General features: G+C 52.9%; 1 protein-coding gene across 1 annotated transcript in view; it reads left to right on the forward strand.

Annotated features, from left to right (window-relative positions):
- Positions 1–12,305: 12,305 nt before the first annotated feature.
- The window catches only part of MAB21L3 (mab-21 like 3), a 110,814-nt gene continuing 108,339 nt past the window's right edge, over positions 12,306–14,780 (forward strand). Inside the window, exon 1 of the mRNA XM_063445852.1 lies at positions 12,306–12,514. Coding sequence (XP_063301922.1) covers positions 12,467–12,514 — 48 coding nt within the window. The 5' untranslated portion in view covers positions 12,306–12,466. The remainder of the gene's footprint in view (positions 12,515–14,780) is intronic.

Consider the following 14,780-nt stretch of genomic DNA (forward strand, 5'->3'; position numbering starts at 1 on the left):
TGGGGTTTCGGATCCGTTATGAGGACCCCTGGGAGGGGACATTGTCTTTGTGTGTGATCCACCCCTTGCGCGGGGAAAAGTATAAAGCCGCATGTGGCCAATAAAGTTGTTGTACCCCCGGGACTGTGTGTCGTCCGGTTACCGAGTGGGAAATGGGTCTTTCTGTATTCTGACTCCCGCCTGGGGAAGTATGCCGCTGAGTAGGGCCAGCCAGTCTGGTTGCTAGGAGGCCTGCTACAGATAGTATTTAATTTGCCAAAGGGTAAACTCCTAGACATCAGCCCAAGAACAGATCCTGTACTAGTGTAAAACAGGATGAGATCAGACTGGGCCACAATCTTGGCAACATAAAGCATCTAAATCACTCCTAATTCAAAGCTTTTTGTGAGGGGAAAAGGAAGTGTAGAGACAGATTCTAGATGATGTTGGATAGGGGTCCAATGTTTTTGGTCAATTAAATGAAATAAACCTCAAGAAAAATGTTCACCACGTACTTCAGGCATGGGGTTTGTCCAAGCAGAGATCATAAATGGTATCAAGTGCAGCCAATGTCACAGCGAGTGCCAGGTATAACCAGCTGTTATACAGGGAGCGAGGGGCACAGTGAATGCTAAGTATAACCAGTTGTTAGGGAGCGAAGGGCACAGCGAGTGCAAGATATAACCAGCTGTTATACAGGGAGTGAGGGGCACAGCGAGTGCCAAGTATAACCAGCTGTTATACAGGGAGTGAGGGGCATAGCGAGTGCCAAGTATAACCAGCTGTTAGGGAGCGAAGGGTACAGCGAGTGCCAGGTATAACCAGCTGTTATACAGGGAGCGAGGGGCACAGCGAATGCCAGGTATAACCAGCTGTTATACAGGGAGTGAAAGGCACAGCGAGTGCCAGGTATAACCAGCTGTTATACAGGGAGTGAGGGGCACAGCGAGTGCCAAGTATAACCAGCTGTTAGGGAGCGAAGGGCACAGCGAGTGCCAGGTATAACCAGCTGTTATACAGGGAGCGAGGGGCACAGCGAATGCCAGGTATAACCAGCTGTTATACAGGGAGTGAAAGGCACAGCGAGTGCCAGGTATAACCAGCTGTTATACAGGGAGTGAAAGACACAGCGAGTGCCAAGTATAACCAGCTGTTAGGGAGCGAAGGGCACAGCGAGTGCCAGGTATAACCAGCTGTTATACAGGGAGTGAAAGGCACAGCGAGTGCCAAGTATAACCAGCTGTTATACAGGGAGTGAGGGGCACAGCGAGTGCCAAGTATAACCAGCTGTTAGGGAGCGAAGGGTACAGCGAGTGCCAGGTATAACCAGCTGTTATACAGGGAGCGAAGGGCACAGCGAGTGCCAGGTATAACCAGCTGTTATACAGGGAGTGAAAGGCACAGCGAGTGCCAGGTATAACCAGCTGTTATACAGGGAGTGAGGGGCACAGCGAGTGCCAAGTATAACCAGCTGTTAGGGAGCGAGGGGCACAGCGAGTGCAAGATATAACCAGCTGTTATACAGGGAGCGAGGGGCACAGCGAATGCCAGGTATAACCAGCTGTTATACAGGGAGTGAAAGGCACAGCGAGTGCCAGGTATAACCAGCTGTTATACAGGGAGTGAGGGGCACAGCGAGTGCCAAGTATAACCAGCTGTTAGGGAGCGAAGGGCACAGCGAGTGCCCGGTATAACCAGCTGTTATACAGGGAGCGAGGGGCACAGCGAATGCCAGGTATAACCAGCTGTTATACAGGGAGTGAAAGGCACAGCGAGTGCCAAGTATAACCAGCTGTTAGGGAGCGAAGGGCACAGCGAGTGCCAGGTATAACCAGCTGTTATACAGGGAGTGAAAGGCACAGCGAGTGCCAAGTATAACCAGCTGTTATACAGGGAGTGAGGGGCACAGCGAGTGCCAAGTATAACCAGCTGTTAGGGAGCGAAGGGCACAGCGAGTGCCAGGTATAACCAGCTGTTATACAGGGAGCGAGGGGCACAGCGAATGCCAGGTATAACCAGCTGTTATACAGGGAGTGAAAGGCACAGCGAGTGCCAGGTATAACCAGCTGTTATACAGGGAGTGAGGGGCACAGCGAGTGCCAAGTATAACCAGCTGTTAGGGAGCGAAGGGCACAGCGAGTGCCAGGTATAACCAGCTGTTATACAGGGAGCGAGGGGCACAGCGAATGCCAGGTATAACCAGCTGTTATACAGGGAGTGAAAGGCACAGCGAGTGCCAAGTATAACCAGCTGTTAGGGAGCGAAGGGCACAGCGAGTGCCAGGTATAACCAGCTGTTATACAGGGAGTGAAAGGCACAGCGAGTGCCAAGTATAACCAGCTGTTATACAGGGAGTGAGGGGCACAGCGAGTGCCAAGTATAACCAGCTGTTATACAGGGAGCGAGGGGCACAGCGAGTGCCAGGTATAACCAGCTGTTAGACAGGGAGCGAGGGGCACAGCGAGTGCCAGGTATAACCAGCTGTTAGACAGGGAGCGAGGGGCACAGCGAGTGCCAGGTATAACCAGCTGTTATACAGGGAGTGAAAGGCACAGCGAGTGCCAGGTATAACCAGCTGTTAGGGAGCGAAGGGCACAGCGAGTGCCAGGTATAACCAGCTGTTATACAGGGAGTGAAAGGCACAGCGAGTGCCAGGTATAACCAGCTGTTATACAGGGAGTGAAAGGCACAGCGAGTGCCAGGTATAACCAGCTGTTAGGGAGCGAAGGGCACAGCGAGTGCCAGGTATAACCAGCTGTTATACAGGGAGTGAAAGGCACAGCGAGTGCCAAGTATAACCAGCTGTTATACAGGGAGTGAGGGGCACAGCGAGTGCCAAGTATAACCAGCTGTTATACAGGGAGCGAGGGGCACAGCGAGTGCCAGGTATAACCAGCTGTTAGACAGGGAGCGAGGGGCACAGCGAGTGCCAGGTATAACCAGCTGTTATACAGGGAGTGAAAGGCACAGCGAGTGCCAGGTATAACCAGCTGTTAGGGAGCGAAGGGCACAGCGAGTGCCAGGTATAACCAGCTGTTAGACAGGGAGCGAGGGGCACAGCGAGTGCCAGGTATAACCAGCTGTTATACAGGGAGTGAAAGGCACAGCGAGTGCCAGGTATAACCAGCTGTTAGGGAGCGAAGGGCACAGCGAGTGCCAGGTATAACCAGCTGTTATACAGGGAGTGAAAGGCACAGCGAGTGCCAAGTATAACCAGCTGTTATACAGGGAGTGAGGGGCACAGCGAGTGCCAAGTATAACCAGCTGTTAGACAGGGAGTGAAAGGCACAGCGAGTGCCAGGTATAACCAGCTGTTAGACAGGGAGTGAAAGGCACAGCGAGTGCCAGGTATAACCAGCTGTTATACAGGGAGTGAAAGGCACAGCGAGTGCCAGGTATAACCAGCTGTTATACAGGGAGTGAGGGGCACAGCGAGTGCCAAGTATAACCAGCTGTTATACAGGGAGTGAAAGGCACAGCGAGTGCCAAGTATAACCAGCTGTTAGACAGGGAGTGAAAGGCACAGAGAGTGCCAGGTATAACCAGCTGTTAGACAGGGAGTGAAAGGCACAGCGAGTGCCAGGTATAACCAGCTGTTAGGGAGCGAAGGGCACAGCGAGTGCCAGGTATAACCAGCTGTTATACAGGGAGTGAAAGGCACAGCGAGTGCCAGGTATAACCAGCTGTTAGACAGGGAGCGAGGGGCACAGCGAGTGCCAGGTATAACCAGCTGTTATACAGGGAGCGAAGGGCACAGCGAGTGCCAGGTATAACCAGCTGTTATACAGGGAGTGAAATATTGACATTTAGTTGGTGGAAGCTGTGCCTGCAGGAGATAAAACTGGGACACAGAATCTGGGTCAGTGGGTCCTGTCACTATGTATCGTCAGTCTGGCGCTGGTTGAGGGGGGGTAGCGAGCCTGGCTTTTCACCCACGGCCACCTATCCTGTCATATATACATTTACATTTTTTTTACTGGATTATGCGATAAATATATTAAAAAGAGCCCCACACCCCACCGTACCGCAAGTGTAGTAAAATGTGTTAATGTCCTCGGCTGTTACAAACTGTCTGATCTCCACAATTACTAAATAAAACCCCAGTGTAACCACAACAACATGCAAATAATGGACATAAAAACACCCCAACTAACCTGACCTACAATGAGATCCCCGTCATGTCCTCACTTACTTCTGTCTGTGGAGTTACAGTCAGTGTAGATGGGGGCAGTTTGCAGTCAGTGTAGATGGGGGCAGTTTGCAGTCAGTGTAGATGGGGGCAGTTTGCAGTCACTGTAGATGGGGGCAGTTTGCAGTCAGTGTAGATGGGGGCAGTTTGCAGTCAGTGTAGATGGGGCAGTTTGCAGTCAGTGTAGATGGGGCAGTTTGCAGTCAGTGTAGATGGGGGCAGTTTGCAGTCAGTGTAGATGGGGGCAGTTTGCAGTCAGTGTAGACGGGGGCAGTTTGCAGTCAGTGTAGGAGGGGGGCAGTTTGCAGTCAGTGTAGATGGGGGCAGTTTGCAGTCAGTGTAGATGGGGGCAGTTTGCAGTCAGTGTAGATGGGGGCAGTTTGCAGTCAGTGTAGATGGGGGCAGTTTGCAGTCAGTGTAGATGGGGGCAGTTTGCAGTCAGTGTAGATGGGGGGCAGTTTGCAGTCAGTGTAGATGGGGCAGTTTGCAGTCAGTGTAGATGGGGGCAGTTTGCAGTCAGTGTAGATGGGGGCAGTTTGCAGTCAGTGTAGATGGGGGCAGTTTGCAGTCAGTGTAGACGGGGGCAGTTTGCAGTCAGTGTAGGAGGGGGGCAGTTTGCAGTCAGTGTAGATGGGGGCAGTTTGCAGTCAGTGTAGATGGGGGCAGTTTGCAGTCAGTGTAGATGGGGGCAGTTTGCAGTCAGTGTAGATGGGGGGGCAGTTTGCAGTCAGTGTAGATGGGGGGGCAGTTTGCAGTCAGTGTAGATGGGGGGGCAGTTTGCAGTCAGTGTAGATGGGGGGCAGTTTGCAGTCAGTGTAGATGGGGGCAGTTTGCAGTCAGTGTAGATGGGGGCAGTTTGCCGTCAGTGTAGATGGGGGCAGTTTGCAGTCAGTGTAGATGGGGGCAGTTTGCAGCCAGTGTAGATGGGGGCAGTTTGCAGCCAGTGTAGGAGGGGGCAGTTTGCAGTCAGTGTAGATGGGGGCAGTTTGCCGTCAGTGTAGATGGGGGCAGTTTGCCGTCAGTGTAGATGGGGGCAGTTTGCAGTCAGTGTAGATGGGGGCAGTTTGCAGCCAGTGTAGATGGGGGCAGTTTGCAGCCAGTGTAGGAGGGGGCAGTTTGCAGTCAGTGTAGATGGGGGCAGTTTGCAGTCAGTGTAGATGGGGCAGTTTGCAGTCAGTGTAGATGGGGGAAGTTTGCAGTCACTGTAGATGGGGGCAGTTTGCAGTCAGTGTAGATGGGGACAGTTTGCAGTCAGTGTAGATGGGGGCAGTTTGCAGTCAGTGTAGATGGGGGCAGTTTGCAGTCAGTGTAGATGGGGGCAGTTTGCAGTCAGTGTAGATGGGGGCAGTTTGCAGTCAGTGTAGATGGGGCAGTTTGCAGTCAGTGTAGGAGGGGGGCAGTTTGCAGTCAGTGTAGATGGGGGCAGTTTGCAGTCAGTGTAGATGGGGGCAGTTTGCAGTCAGTGTAGATGGGGGCAGTTTGCAGTCAGTGTAGATGGGGGGCAGTTTGCAGTCAGTGTAGATGGGGGCAGTTTGCAGTCAGTGTAGGAGGGGGCAGTTTGCAGTCAGTGTAGATGGGGGCAGTTTGCAGTCACTGTAGATGGGGGCAGTTTGCAGTCAGTGTAGATGGGGGCAGTTTGCAGTCAGTGTAGATGGGGGCAGTTTGCAGTCAGTGTAGATGGGGGGCAGTTTGCAGTCAGTGTAGATGGGGGCAGTTTGCAGTCAGTGTAGATGGGGGCAGTTTGCAGTCAGTGTAGATGGGGGCAGTTTGCAGTCACTGTAGATGGGGGCAGTTTGCAGTCAGTGTAGATGGGGGCAGTTTGCAGTCAGTGTAGATGGGGGCAGTTTGCAGTCAGTGTAGATGGGGGCAGTTTGCAGCCAGTGTAGATGGGGGCAGTTTGCAGCCAGTGTAGGAGGGGGCAGTTTGCAGTCAGTGTAGATGGGGGCAGTTTGCAGTCAGTGTAGATGGGGCAGTTTGCAGTCAGTGTAGATGGGGGAAGTTTGCAGTCACTGTAGATGGGGGCAGTTTGCAGTCAGTGTAGATGGGGACAGTTTGCAGTCAGTGTAGATGGGGGCAGTTTGCAGTCAGTGTAGATGGGGGCAGTTTGCAGTCAGTGTAGATGGGGGCAGTTTGCAGTCAGTGTAGATGGGGGCAGTTTGCAGTCAGTGTAGATGGGGCAGTTTGCAGTCAGTGTAGGAGGGGGGCAGTTTGCAGTCAGTGTAGATGGGGGCAGTTTGCAGTCAGTGTAGATGGGGGCAGTTTGCAGTCAGTGTAGATGGGGGCAGTTTGCAGTCAGTGTAGATGGGGGGCAGTTTGCAGTCAGTGTAGATGGGGGCAGTTTGCAGTCAGTGTAGGAGGGGGCAGTTTGCAGTCAGTGTAGATGGGGGCAGTTTGCAGTCAGTGTAGATGGGGGCAGTTTGCAGTCAGTGTAGATGGGGGCAGTTTGCAGTCAGTGTAGATGGGGGCAGTTTGCAGTCAGTGTAGATGGGGGGCAGTTTGCAGTCAGTGTAGATGGGGGCAGTTTGCAGTCAGTGTAGATGGGGGCAGTTTGCAGTCAGTGTAGATGGGGGCAGTTTGCAGTCACTGTAGATGGGGGCAGTTTGCAGTCAGTGTAGATGGGGGCAGTTTGCAGTCAGTGTAGATGGGGGCAGTTTGCAGTCAGTGTAGATGGGGGCAGTTTGCAGTCAGTGTAGGAGGGGGGCAGTTTGCAGTCAGTGTAGATGGGGCAGTTTGCAGTGAGTGTAGATGGGGCAGTTTGCAGTCAGTGTAGATGGGGGCAGTTTGCAGCCAGTGTAGGAGGGGGGCAGTTTGCAGCCAGTGTAGATGGGGGCAGTTTGCAGTCAGTGTAGATGGGGGCAGTTTGCAGTCAGTGTAGATGGGGGCAGTTTGCAGTCAGTGTAGATGGGGGCAGTTTGCCGTCAGTGTAGATGGGGGCAGTTTGCAGTCAGTGTAGATGGGGGCAGTTTGCAGTCAGTGTAGATGGGGGGCAGTTTGCAGTCAGTGTAGATGGGGGCAGTTTGCAGTCAGTGTAGGAGGGGGCAGTTTGCAGTCAGTGTAGATGGGGGCAGTTTGCAGTCACTGTAGATGGGGGCAGTTTGCAGTCAGTGTAGATGGGGGCAGTTTGCAGTCAGTGTAGATGGGGGCAGTTTGCAGTCAGTGTAGATGGGGGCAGTTTGCAGTCAGTGTAGATGGGGGCAGTTTGCAGTCAGTGTAGGAGGGGGGCAGTTTGCAGTCAGTGTAGATGGGGCAGTTTGCAGTGAGTGTAGATGGGGCAGTTTGCAGTGAGTGTAGATGGGGGCAGTTTGCAGCCAGTGTAGGAGGGGGGCAGTTTGCAGCCAGTGTAGATGGGGGCAGTTTGCAGTCAGTGTAGATGGGGGCAGTTTGCAGTCAGTGTAGATGGGGGCAGTTTGCAGTCAGTGTAGATGGGGGCAGTTTGCCGTCAGTGTAGATGGGGGCAGTTTGCCGTCAGTGTAGATGGGGGCAGTTTGCCGTCAGTGTAGATGGGGGCAGTTTGCAGTCAGTATAGATGGGGGCAGTTTGCAGTCAGTGTAGATGGGGCAGTTTGCAGTCAGTGTAGGAGGGGGCAGTTTGCAGTCACTGTAGATGGGGGCAGTTTGCAGTCAGTGTAGATGGGGGCAGTTTGCAGTCACTGTAGATGGGGGCAGTTTGCAGTCAGTGTAGATGGGGGGCAGTTTGCAGTCAGTGTAGATGGGGGCAGTTTGCAGTCAGTGTAGATGGGGGCAGTTTGCCGTCAGTGTAGATGGGGGCAGTTTGCCGTCAGTGTAGATGGGGGCAGTTTGCAGTCAGTGTAGATGGGGCAGTTTGCAGTCAGTGTAGATGGGGGCAGTTTGCAGTCAGTGTAGATGGGGGGCAGTTTGCAGTCAGTGTAGATGGGGGGCAGTTTGCAGTCAGTGTAGATGGGGGGCAGTTTGCAGTCACTGTAGATGGGGGGCAGTTTGCAGTCACTGTACATGGGGGGCAGTTTGCCGTCAGTGTAGATGGGGGGCAGTTTGCCGTCAGTGTAGATGGGGGGCAGTTTGCCGTCAGTGTAGATGGGGGGCAGTTTGCCGTCAGTGTAGATGGGGGGCAGTTTGCCGTCAGTGTAGATGGGGGCAGTTTGCAGTCAGTGTAGATGGGGCAGCTTGCCGTCAGTGTAGATGGGGGCAGTTTGCAGTCAGTGTAGATTGGGGCTGTAACGGATCACCTGGCACCCCGACTGGGTACCTCCGTTAATGGATGCTCCTAGTGCTTCCTGAGGACTCCAAGCACTCTGGCAGACACCACAATCACCGAATCCGAGAAACCTTTTAAACTCTCCCAAGCATATGAATGCTGTAGACCATTGAATAGGAACCATACGAATAGGCTTGTACTCCTAGCAGTCAACTGGAACAGCATGCAATAAATCCTTCCCCCCAATAATGAGACGACACATCACTTTGAGGGTAAAACAGGAACTCTGGACTGTCTCATCCAGCCCGGCTTTTATTACAATAATACACATACAGGCCACACCCAGGGGGAGGCATAAAATAACCAATCACATACATGGTTCAGCCCACACATCCCCTCCCCTCAGATAACATTAAACCCAATTATCCGGTACACTTTTCCAGCCAAGTTCTGGATGTACCCCAAAAACAGGGGGTACACCTTTAAATCCAGCATCGCTGGATAGCCCTTATTCAGGGGGGAAACATATCCAAAATTCAAGTCATTCGGATGAACAGTTCGGGAGATATGGGGTTCCAAAGATTTGACCGACCGCATGGGTAAAGTATCCGAAAACAGTTCCATGCATTTTGGCCCTGCGGTCGGTCACAAACAAGGGAATGAAAACAGGCGAATTGCCTGTGTTATAGAGCCTGGAGAGGGTTTGAATGAATTCCCTTGTTTGTGGGGTTCTTTCTACCGAACGGCTGGTCATTCGGTAGTTTTTATACGAATTCCTGGAAGTATGGAGGTCTCAGCGGTGTTTGCCTAGTCAAGTGTCCGATTTTAGTTCCAGACACTCGACGGCAAAACACCGCTGTTCGGTAGTTTAAGATGGCCGCCGCCACGTGTTTGTTTCCCGAATGGCGGCCACCCAGAGGACAAAGGATACATTACACTGATTGCCAATTACCTGTTTGCAACATTGTTGCAAACTGTAATTGGAGGCACACTTATTCCTGGGTGGTCTGGTTGTTCGGTAGTTTCACTCAATATAATAAATGGAGTGATTCTACCGAACAATCAGATGAATGCTGCATACATATCCCAGGTTAAACTTAATACACAAATACACATATAATATTACAGGCAGTACACTAGAATATGTATCACAGTCTTAAAGGGACAGTAGTCCCAAAAGTCCCAATATGTCCATAGATGCTGTTAAAAGGGCCAGTAGCAGCGATATACAGTACAATATGCCCCAAATAACCCAGGGGCCATAATCAGCAGGTAGGAGGCTAGCAAACAGGCTTCTCCAGGGCCCAGTGGTGAGGTTGGTTTCGCCACAGGGGCAGTTTGCAGTCAGTGTAGATGGGGGCAGTTTGCAGTCAGTGTAGATGGGGGCAGTTTGCAGTCAGTGTAGATGGGGGCAGTTTGCAGTCAGTGTAGATGGGGGCAGTTTGCAGTCAGTGTAGATGGGGGGCAGTTTGCAGTCAGTGTAGATGGGGGGCAGTTTGCAGTCAGTGTAGATTGGGGGCAGTTTGCCGTCAGTGTAGATGGGGGCAGTTTGCACTGAGTGTAGATGGGGCAGTTTGCAGTGAGTGTAGATGGGGGCAGTTTGCAGTCAGTGTAGATGGGGGCAGTTTGCAGTCAGTGTAGATGGGGGACAGTTTGCAGTCAGTGTAGATTGGGGGCAGTTTGCAGTCAGTGTAGATGGGGCAGTTTGCAGTCAGTGTAGATGAGGCAGTTTGCCGTCAGTGTAGATGAGGCAGTTTGCCGTCAGTGTAGATGGGGGCAGTTTGCAGTCAGTGTAGATGGGGGCAGTTTGCAGTCAGTGTAGATGGGGGCAGTTTGCAGTCAGTGTAGATTGGGGGCAGTTTGCAGTCAGTGTAGATGAGGCAGTTTGCAGTCAGTGTAGATGAGGCAGTTTGCAGTCAGTGTAGATGAGGCAGTTTGCAGTCAGTGTAGATGAGGCAGTTTGCCGTCAGTGTAGATGGGGGCAGTTTGCAGTCAGTGTAGATGGGGGCAGTTTGCAGTCAGTGTAGATGAGGCAGTTTGCAGTCAGTGTAGATTGGGGGCAGTTTTCAGTCAGTGTAGATTGGGGGCAGTTTGCAGTCAGTGTAGATGGGGCAGTTTGCCGTCAGTGTAGATGAGGCAGTTTGCAGTCAGTCTAGATGGGGGCAGTTTGCAGTCAGTGTAGATGGGGGCAGCTTGCAGTCAGTGTAGATTGGGGGCAGTTTGCAGTCAGTGTAGATGGGGGCAGTTTGCCGTCAGTGTAGATGGGGGCAGTTTGCAGTCAGTGTAGATGGGGGGCAGTTTGCAGTCAGTGTAGATGGGGGCAGTTTGCAGTCAGTGTAGATGGGGGCAGTTTGCAGTCAGTGTAGATGGGGGCAGTTTGCAGTCAGTGTAGATGGGGGCAGTTTGCAGTCAGTGTAGATGGGGGCAGTTTGCAGTCAGTGTAGATGGGGGCAGTTTGCAGTCAGTGTAGTTGGGGGCAGTTTGCAGTCAGTGTAGATGGGGGACAGTTTGCAGTCAGTGTAGATGGGGGACAGTTTGCAGTCAGTGTAGATGGGGGACAGTTTGCAGTCAGTGTAGATGGGGGACAGTTTGCAGTCAGTGTAGATGGGGGCAGTTTGCAGTCAGTGTAGATGGGGGCAGTTTGCAGTCAGTGTAGATGGGGGCAGTTTGCAGTCAGTGTAGATGGGGGCAGTTTGCAGTCAGTGTAGATGGGGGCAGTTTGCAGTCAGTGTAGATGGGGGCAGTTTGCAGTCAGTGTAGATGGGGGCAGTTTGCAGTCAGTGTAGATGGGGGCAGTTTGCAGTCAGTGTAGATGGGGGCAGTTTGCAGTCAGTGTAGATGGGGGCAGTTTGCAGTCAGCGTAGATGGGGCAGTTTGCAGTCAGCGTAGATGGGGCAGCTTGCAGTCAGTGTAGATGGGGCAGTTTGCAGTATTTTTGTGTGTGTTTGCTGTGGGTTGTGATCGTTTAAACAATCAATTTGTCTCTGTTTACTGTAAATAACACAATGCAGAGATTGAAGTGACAAGGGCAGCAATCTGCATCTACACAAGGTCAGGCAGGGAGAGTAGCAGACAGGAAGCCAGCTCAGTGCCCAGGCATAGAGAGCTGAGCAACAAGCACATAGAGGGGTGGCACAGCGAAAGGGGGTGATACAGTGAGCGGTGGCACAGAAAGGGGTGATACCTTGAGGGGTGATACAGGGAGCGGTGGCACAGTGAGGGGTGATACAGCGAGCAGTGGCACAGTGAGGGGTTATACAGTTAGGGGTGGCACAGCAAGAGGGGCACAGAGAGGGGTGATACAAAGAGGGTTGGCACAGTGAGGGGTGAGACAGCGAGCGGTGGCACCGGGAGAGGTGATACAGAGAGGGTTGGCACAGTGAGGGGTGAGACAGCGAGCAGTGACACAGTGAGGGATGATACAGAGAGGGTTGGCACAGTGAGGGGTGATACAAAGAGGGTTGGCACAGTGAGGGGTGAGACAGCGAGCAGTGACACAGTGAGGGATGATACAGAGAGGGTTGGCACAGTGAGGGGTGATACAGAGAGGGTTGGCACAGTGAGGGGTGAGACAGCGAGCAGTGACACAGTGAGGGGTGATACAGAGAGGGTTGGCACAGTGAGGGGTGATACAGAGAGGGATGGCACAGTGAGGGGTGATACAGCGAGCGGTGACACCGTGAGGGGTGATACAGAGAGGGTTGGCACAGTGAGGGGTGATACAGACTTGGATAGGACAGCGTGAGGTGATACGAGGGGGGTGATACAGTTAGGGGTGGCACAGCTAGAGGCGCACAGAGAGGGGTGATGCAGACTAACTAGCACAGCTGAGTGGTACAGAGAGGGATATGACAGTGATAGGGTGACACAGCGAGGGGTAGGACAGCCAGGGGTGATACCGTTGGGCGTTGCACAGACTGGGATAGGACAGCAAGCAGTGATACGAGGGGTGGCACATCGAGGGGTGATACAGTTAGAGGTGGCATGTTGCACATTTCCTCTACAGGACTAATAGCGCTCCTGCAGGTGTAGTGTAGTACAGCTGCCGTGCAGAGCCGTGTGTTCTAGTATTTGCAGAGCGGTGCCTGGTTGTAGTGTTGTGTCACTGCAGATTTAGCAAAAGAAATGAAGGAACTGACTGAGGAAGATCTGAACAGTGTTCTTCTAAACAAGGTAATTACCATCTCTGTGATTGGGGACTCGGTGCAGTGAGTGGGGACTCGGTCTAGTAAGTGGGGACTGGGTGCAGTGAGTGGGCAACTGTGTACAGTGAGTGGGGACTCGGTGCAGTGAGTGGGGACTCGGTGCAGTGAGTGGGGACTTGGTGTAGTGAGTGGGGACTTGGTGTAGTGAGTGGGTGACTTGGTGTAGTGAGTGGGGACTGGGTGCAGTGAGTGGGCGACTGTGTACAGTGAGTGGGGACTCAGTGCAGTGAGTGGGGCTCGGTGCAGTGAGTGGGGACTCGGTGCAGTGAGTGGGGACTCGGTGCAGTGAGTGGGGACTCGGTGCAGTGAGTGGGGACTCGGTGCAGTGAGTGGGGACTGGGTGCTGTGAGTGGGGGACTGGGTGCTGTGAGTGGGGGACTCGGTCTAGTGAGTGGGGACTGGGTGCAGTGAGTGGGCGACTGTGTACAGTGAGTGGGGACTCGGTGCAGTGAGTGGGGACTGGGTGCAGTGATTGGGGACTGGGTGCAGTGAGTGGGGACTGGGTGCAGTGAGTGGGGACTGGGTGCAGTGAGTGGGGACTGGGTGCAGTGAGTGGGGACTGGGTGCAGTGAGTGGGGACTTGGTGCAGTGAGTGGGGACTGGGTGCTGTGAGTGGGTGACTCGGTCTAGTGAGTGGGGACTGTGTGCAGTGAGTGGGGACTGTGTGCAGTGAGTGGGGACTGTGTGCAGTGAGTGGGCGACTGTGTACAGTGAGTGGGCGACTGTGTACAGTGAGTGGGCGACTGTGTACAGTGAGTGGGCGACTGTGTACAGTGAGTGGGGACTTGGTGTAGTGAGTGGGTGACTCGGTCTAGTGAGTGGGGACTGGGTGCAGTGAGTGGGCGACTCGGTGCAGTGAGTGGGGACTCGGTGCAGTGAGTGGGGAACTGGGTGCTGTGAGTGGGGAACTGGGTGCCGTGAGTGGGGGACTGGGTGCTGTGAGTGGGGGCTGGGTGCTGTGAGTGGGGGACTGGGTGCTGTGAGTGGGGGACTGGGTGCTGTGAGTGGGGGACTGGGTGCTGTGAGTGGGGGACTGGGTGCTGTGAGGGGGACGGGGTGCTGTGAGTGGGGGACTGGGTGCTGTGAGGGGGACGGGGTGCTGTGAGTGGGGGACGGGGTGCTGTGAGTGGGGGACGGGGTGCTGTGAGTGGGGGACTGGGTGCTGTGAGTGGGGGACTGGGTGCAGTAAATGTGCAGCTCTGCTAGTTGAGACACAATGTTAAAATGTCAGATAATGTAGTAACAAAACTACAGGAACAATGCCAGCATTGAAGGGGTTTGACAAGAGAGCTAACAATCTAACAGTATACATAATAGTTGCTTTTTTACCCTGTTATTATCTAGATTCAATCTATTGCCCCTCTCGGGGTCTCTGTTATCTAGATTCAATTTATTGCCCCTCTCAAGGTTTTACTTATCTGGATTCAACATATCCAAATAGCGCTCAGATCCCACGAATACAACCTGTGATGAACTGAACCTCGTCACAGGTTCTTGGAGGATTATACTTATGCTGTTCGTATGCTGAACCAACTACGGAATAGTTGGTCCACCCGTAAGTGGAGTGTGCAGCTCATTAACCCTATTGAACTCGTTAACAAACTCTAACCGCAACATTCGAAACGGTCAGCTTGCCTAACACATAAAGCAGTGTTTGGTCGTCTAGTGCATGGAACTATAATTGGACACTCGATGGTGGGAGCAAACTCCCAATAGAGGGGCACAGACTGCTAAGTGTACATACAAACTGGTTGCAGTCGTATTGTGAACTCCCGAAAGAGACCGACCGCACAGCCTGATTTTATGGAACTCTTTGGGGCTGAAGCCTCATGTGCGGTCGGTCAAATTATGACCTCCATGGAAATCCCGAACCCCTGAACCGATCTGGGTGATTTTTGGATATGTTGGTCACCCAGACCGTGGCTATCAGGGGTGTGACTTTTGTGGGGTTTGCATGTGTTTTAGGGGTACTTTCGGGAGGGTGTTAAAATGTATGTATTCTGTGCCTGGAGATAATTGAGTTTAGTACAGATCCTGACTCCATTATCTCTCAGGCACAAGGGAGGGATTACCTTGTTTTGTGTGGGAGTGTCCTGGACCTAAGAGCCAATGTAATTACAGTGTGTACTTTGTCACAGTCCTCTCTCAGGTCCAGTGGGGAAGCCCCTGGAATATGTTAGTGTAAACCCCTTGTATGGGGACCTGCATATAAGGCCAGTTGTGGCTGCCAATAA

The sequence above is a fragment of the Pelobates fuscus genome, chromosome 1 (genome assembly GCF_036172605.1).
Source record: "Pelobates fuscus isolate aPelFus1 chromosome 1, aPelFus1.pri, whole genome shotgun sequence".
Classification (NCBI taxonomy): domain Eukaryota; kingdom Metazoa; phylum Chordata; class Amphibia; order Anura; family Pelobatidae; genus Pelobates; species Pelobates fuscus.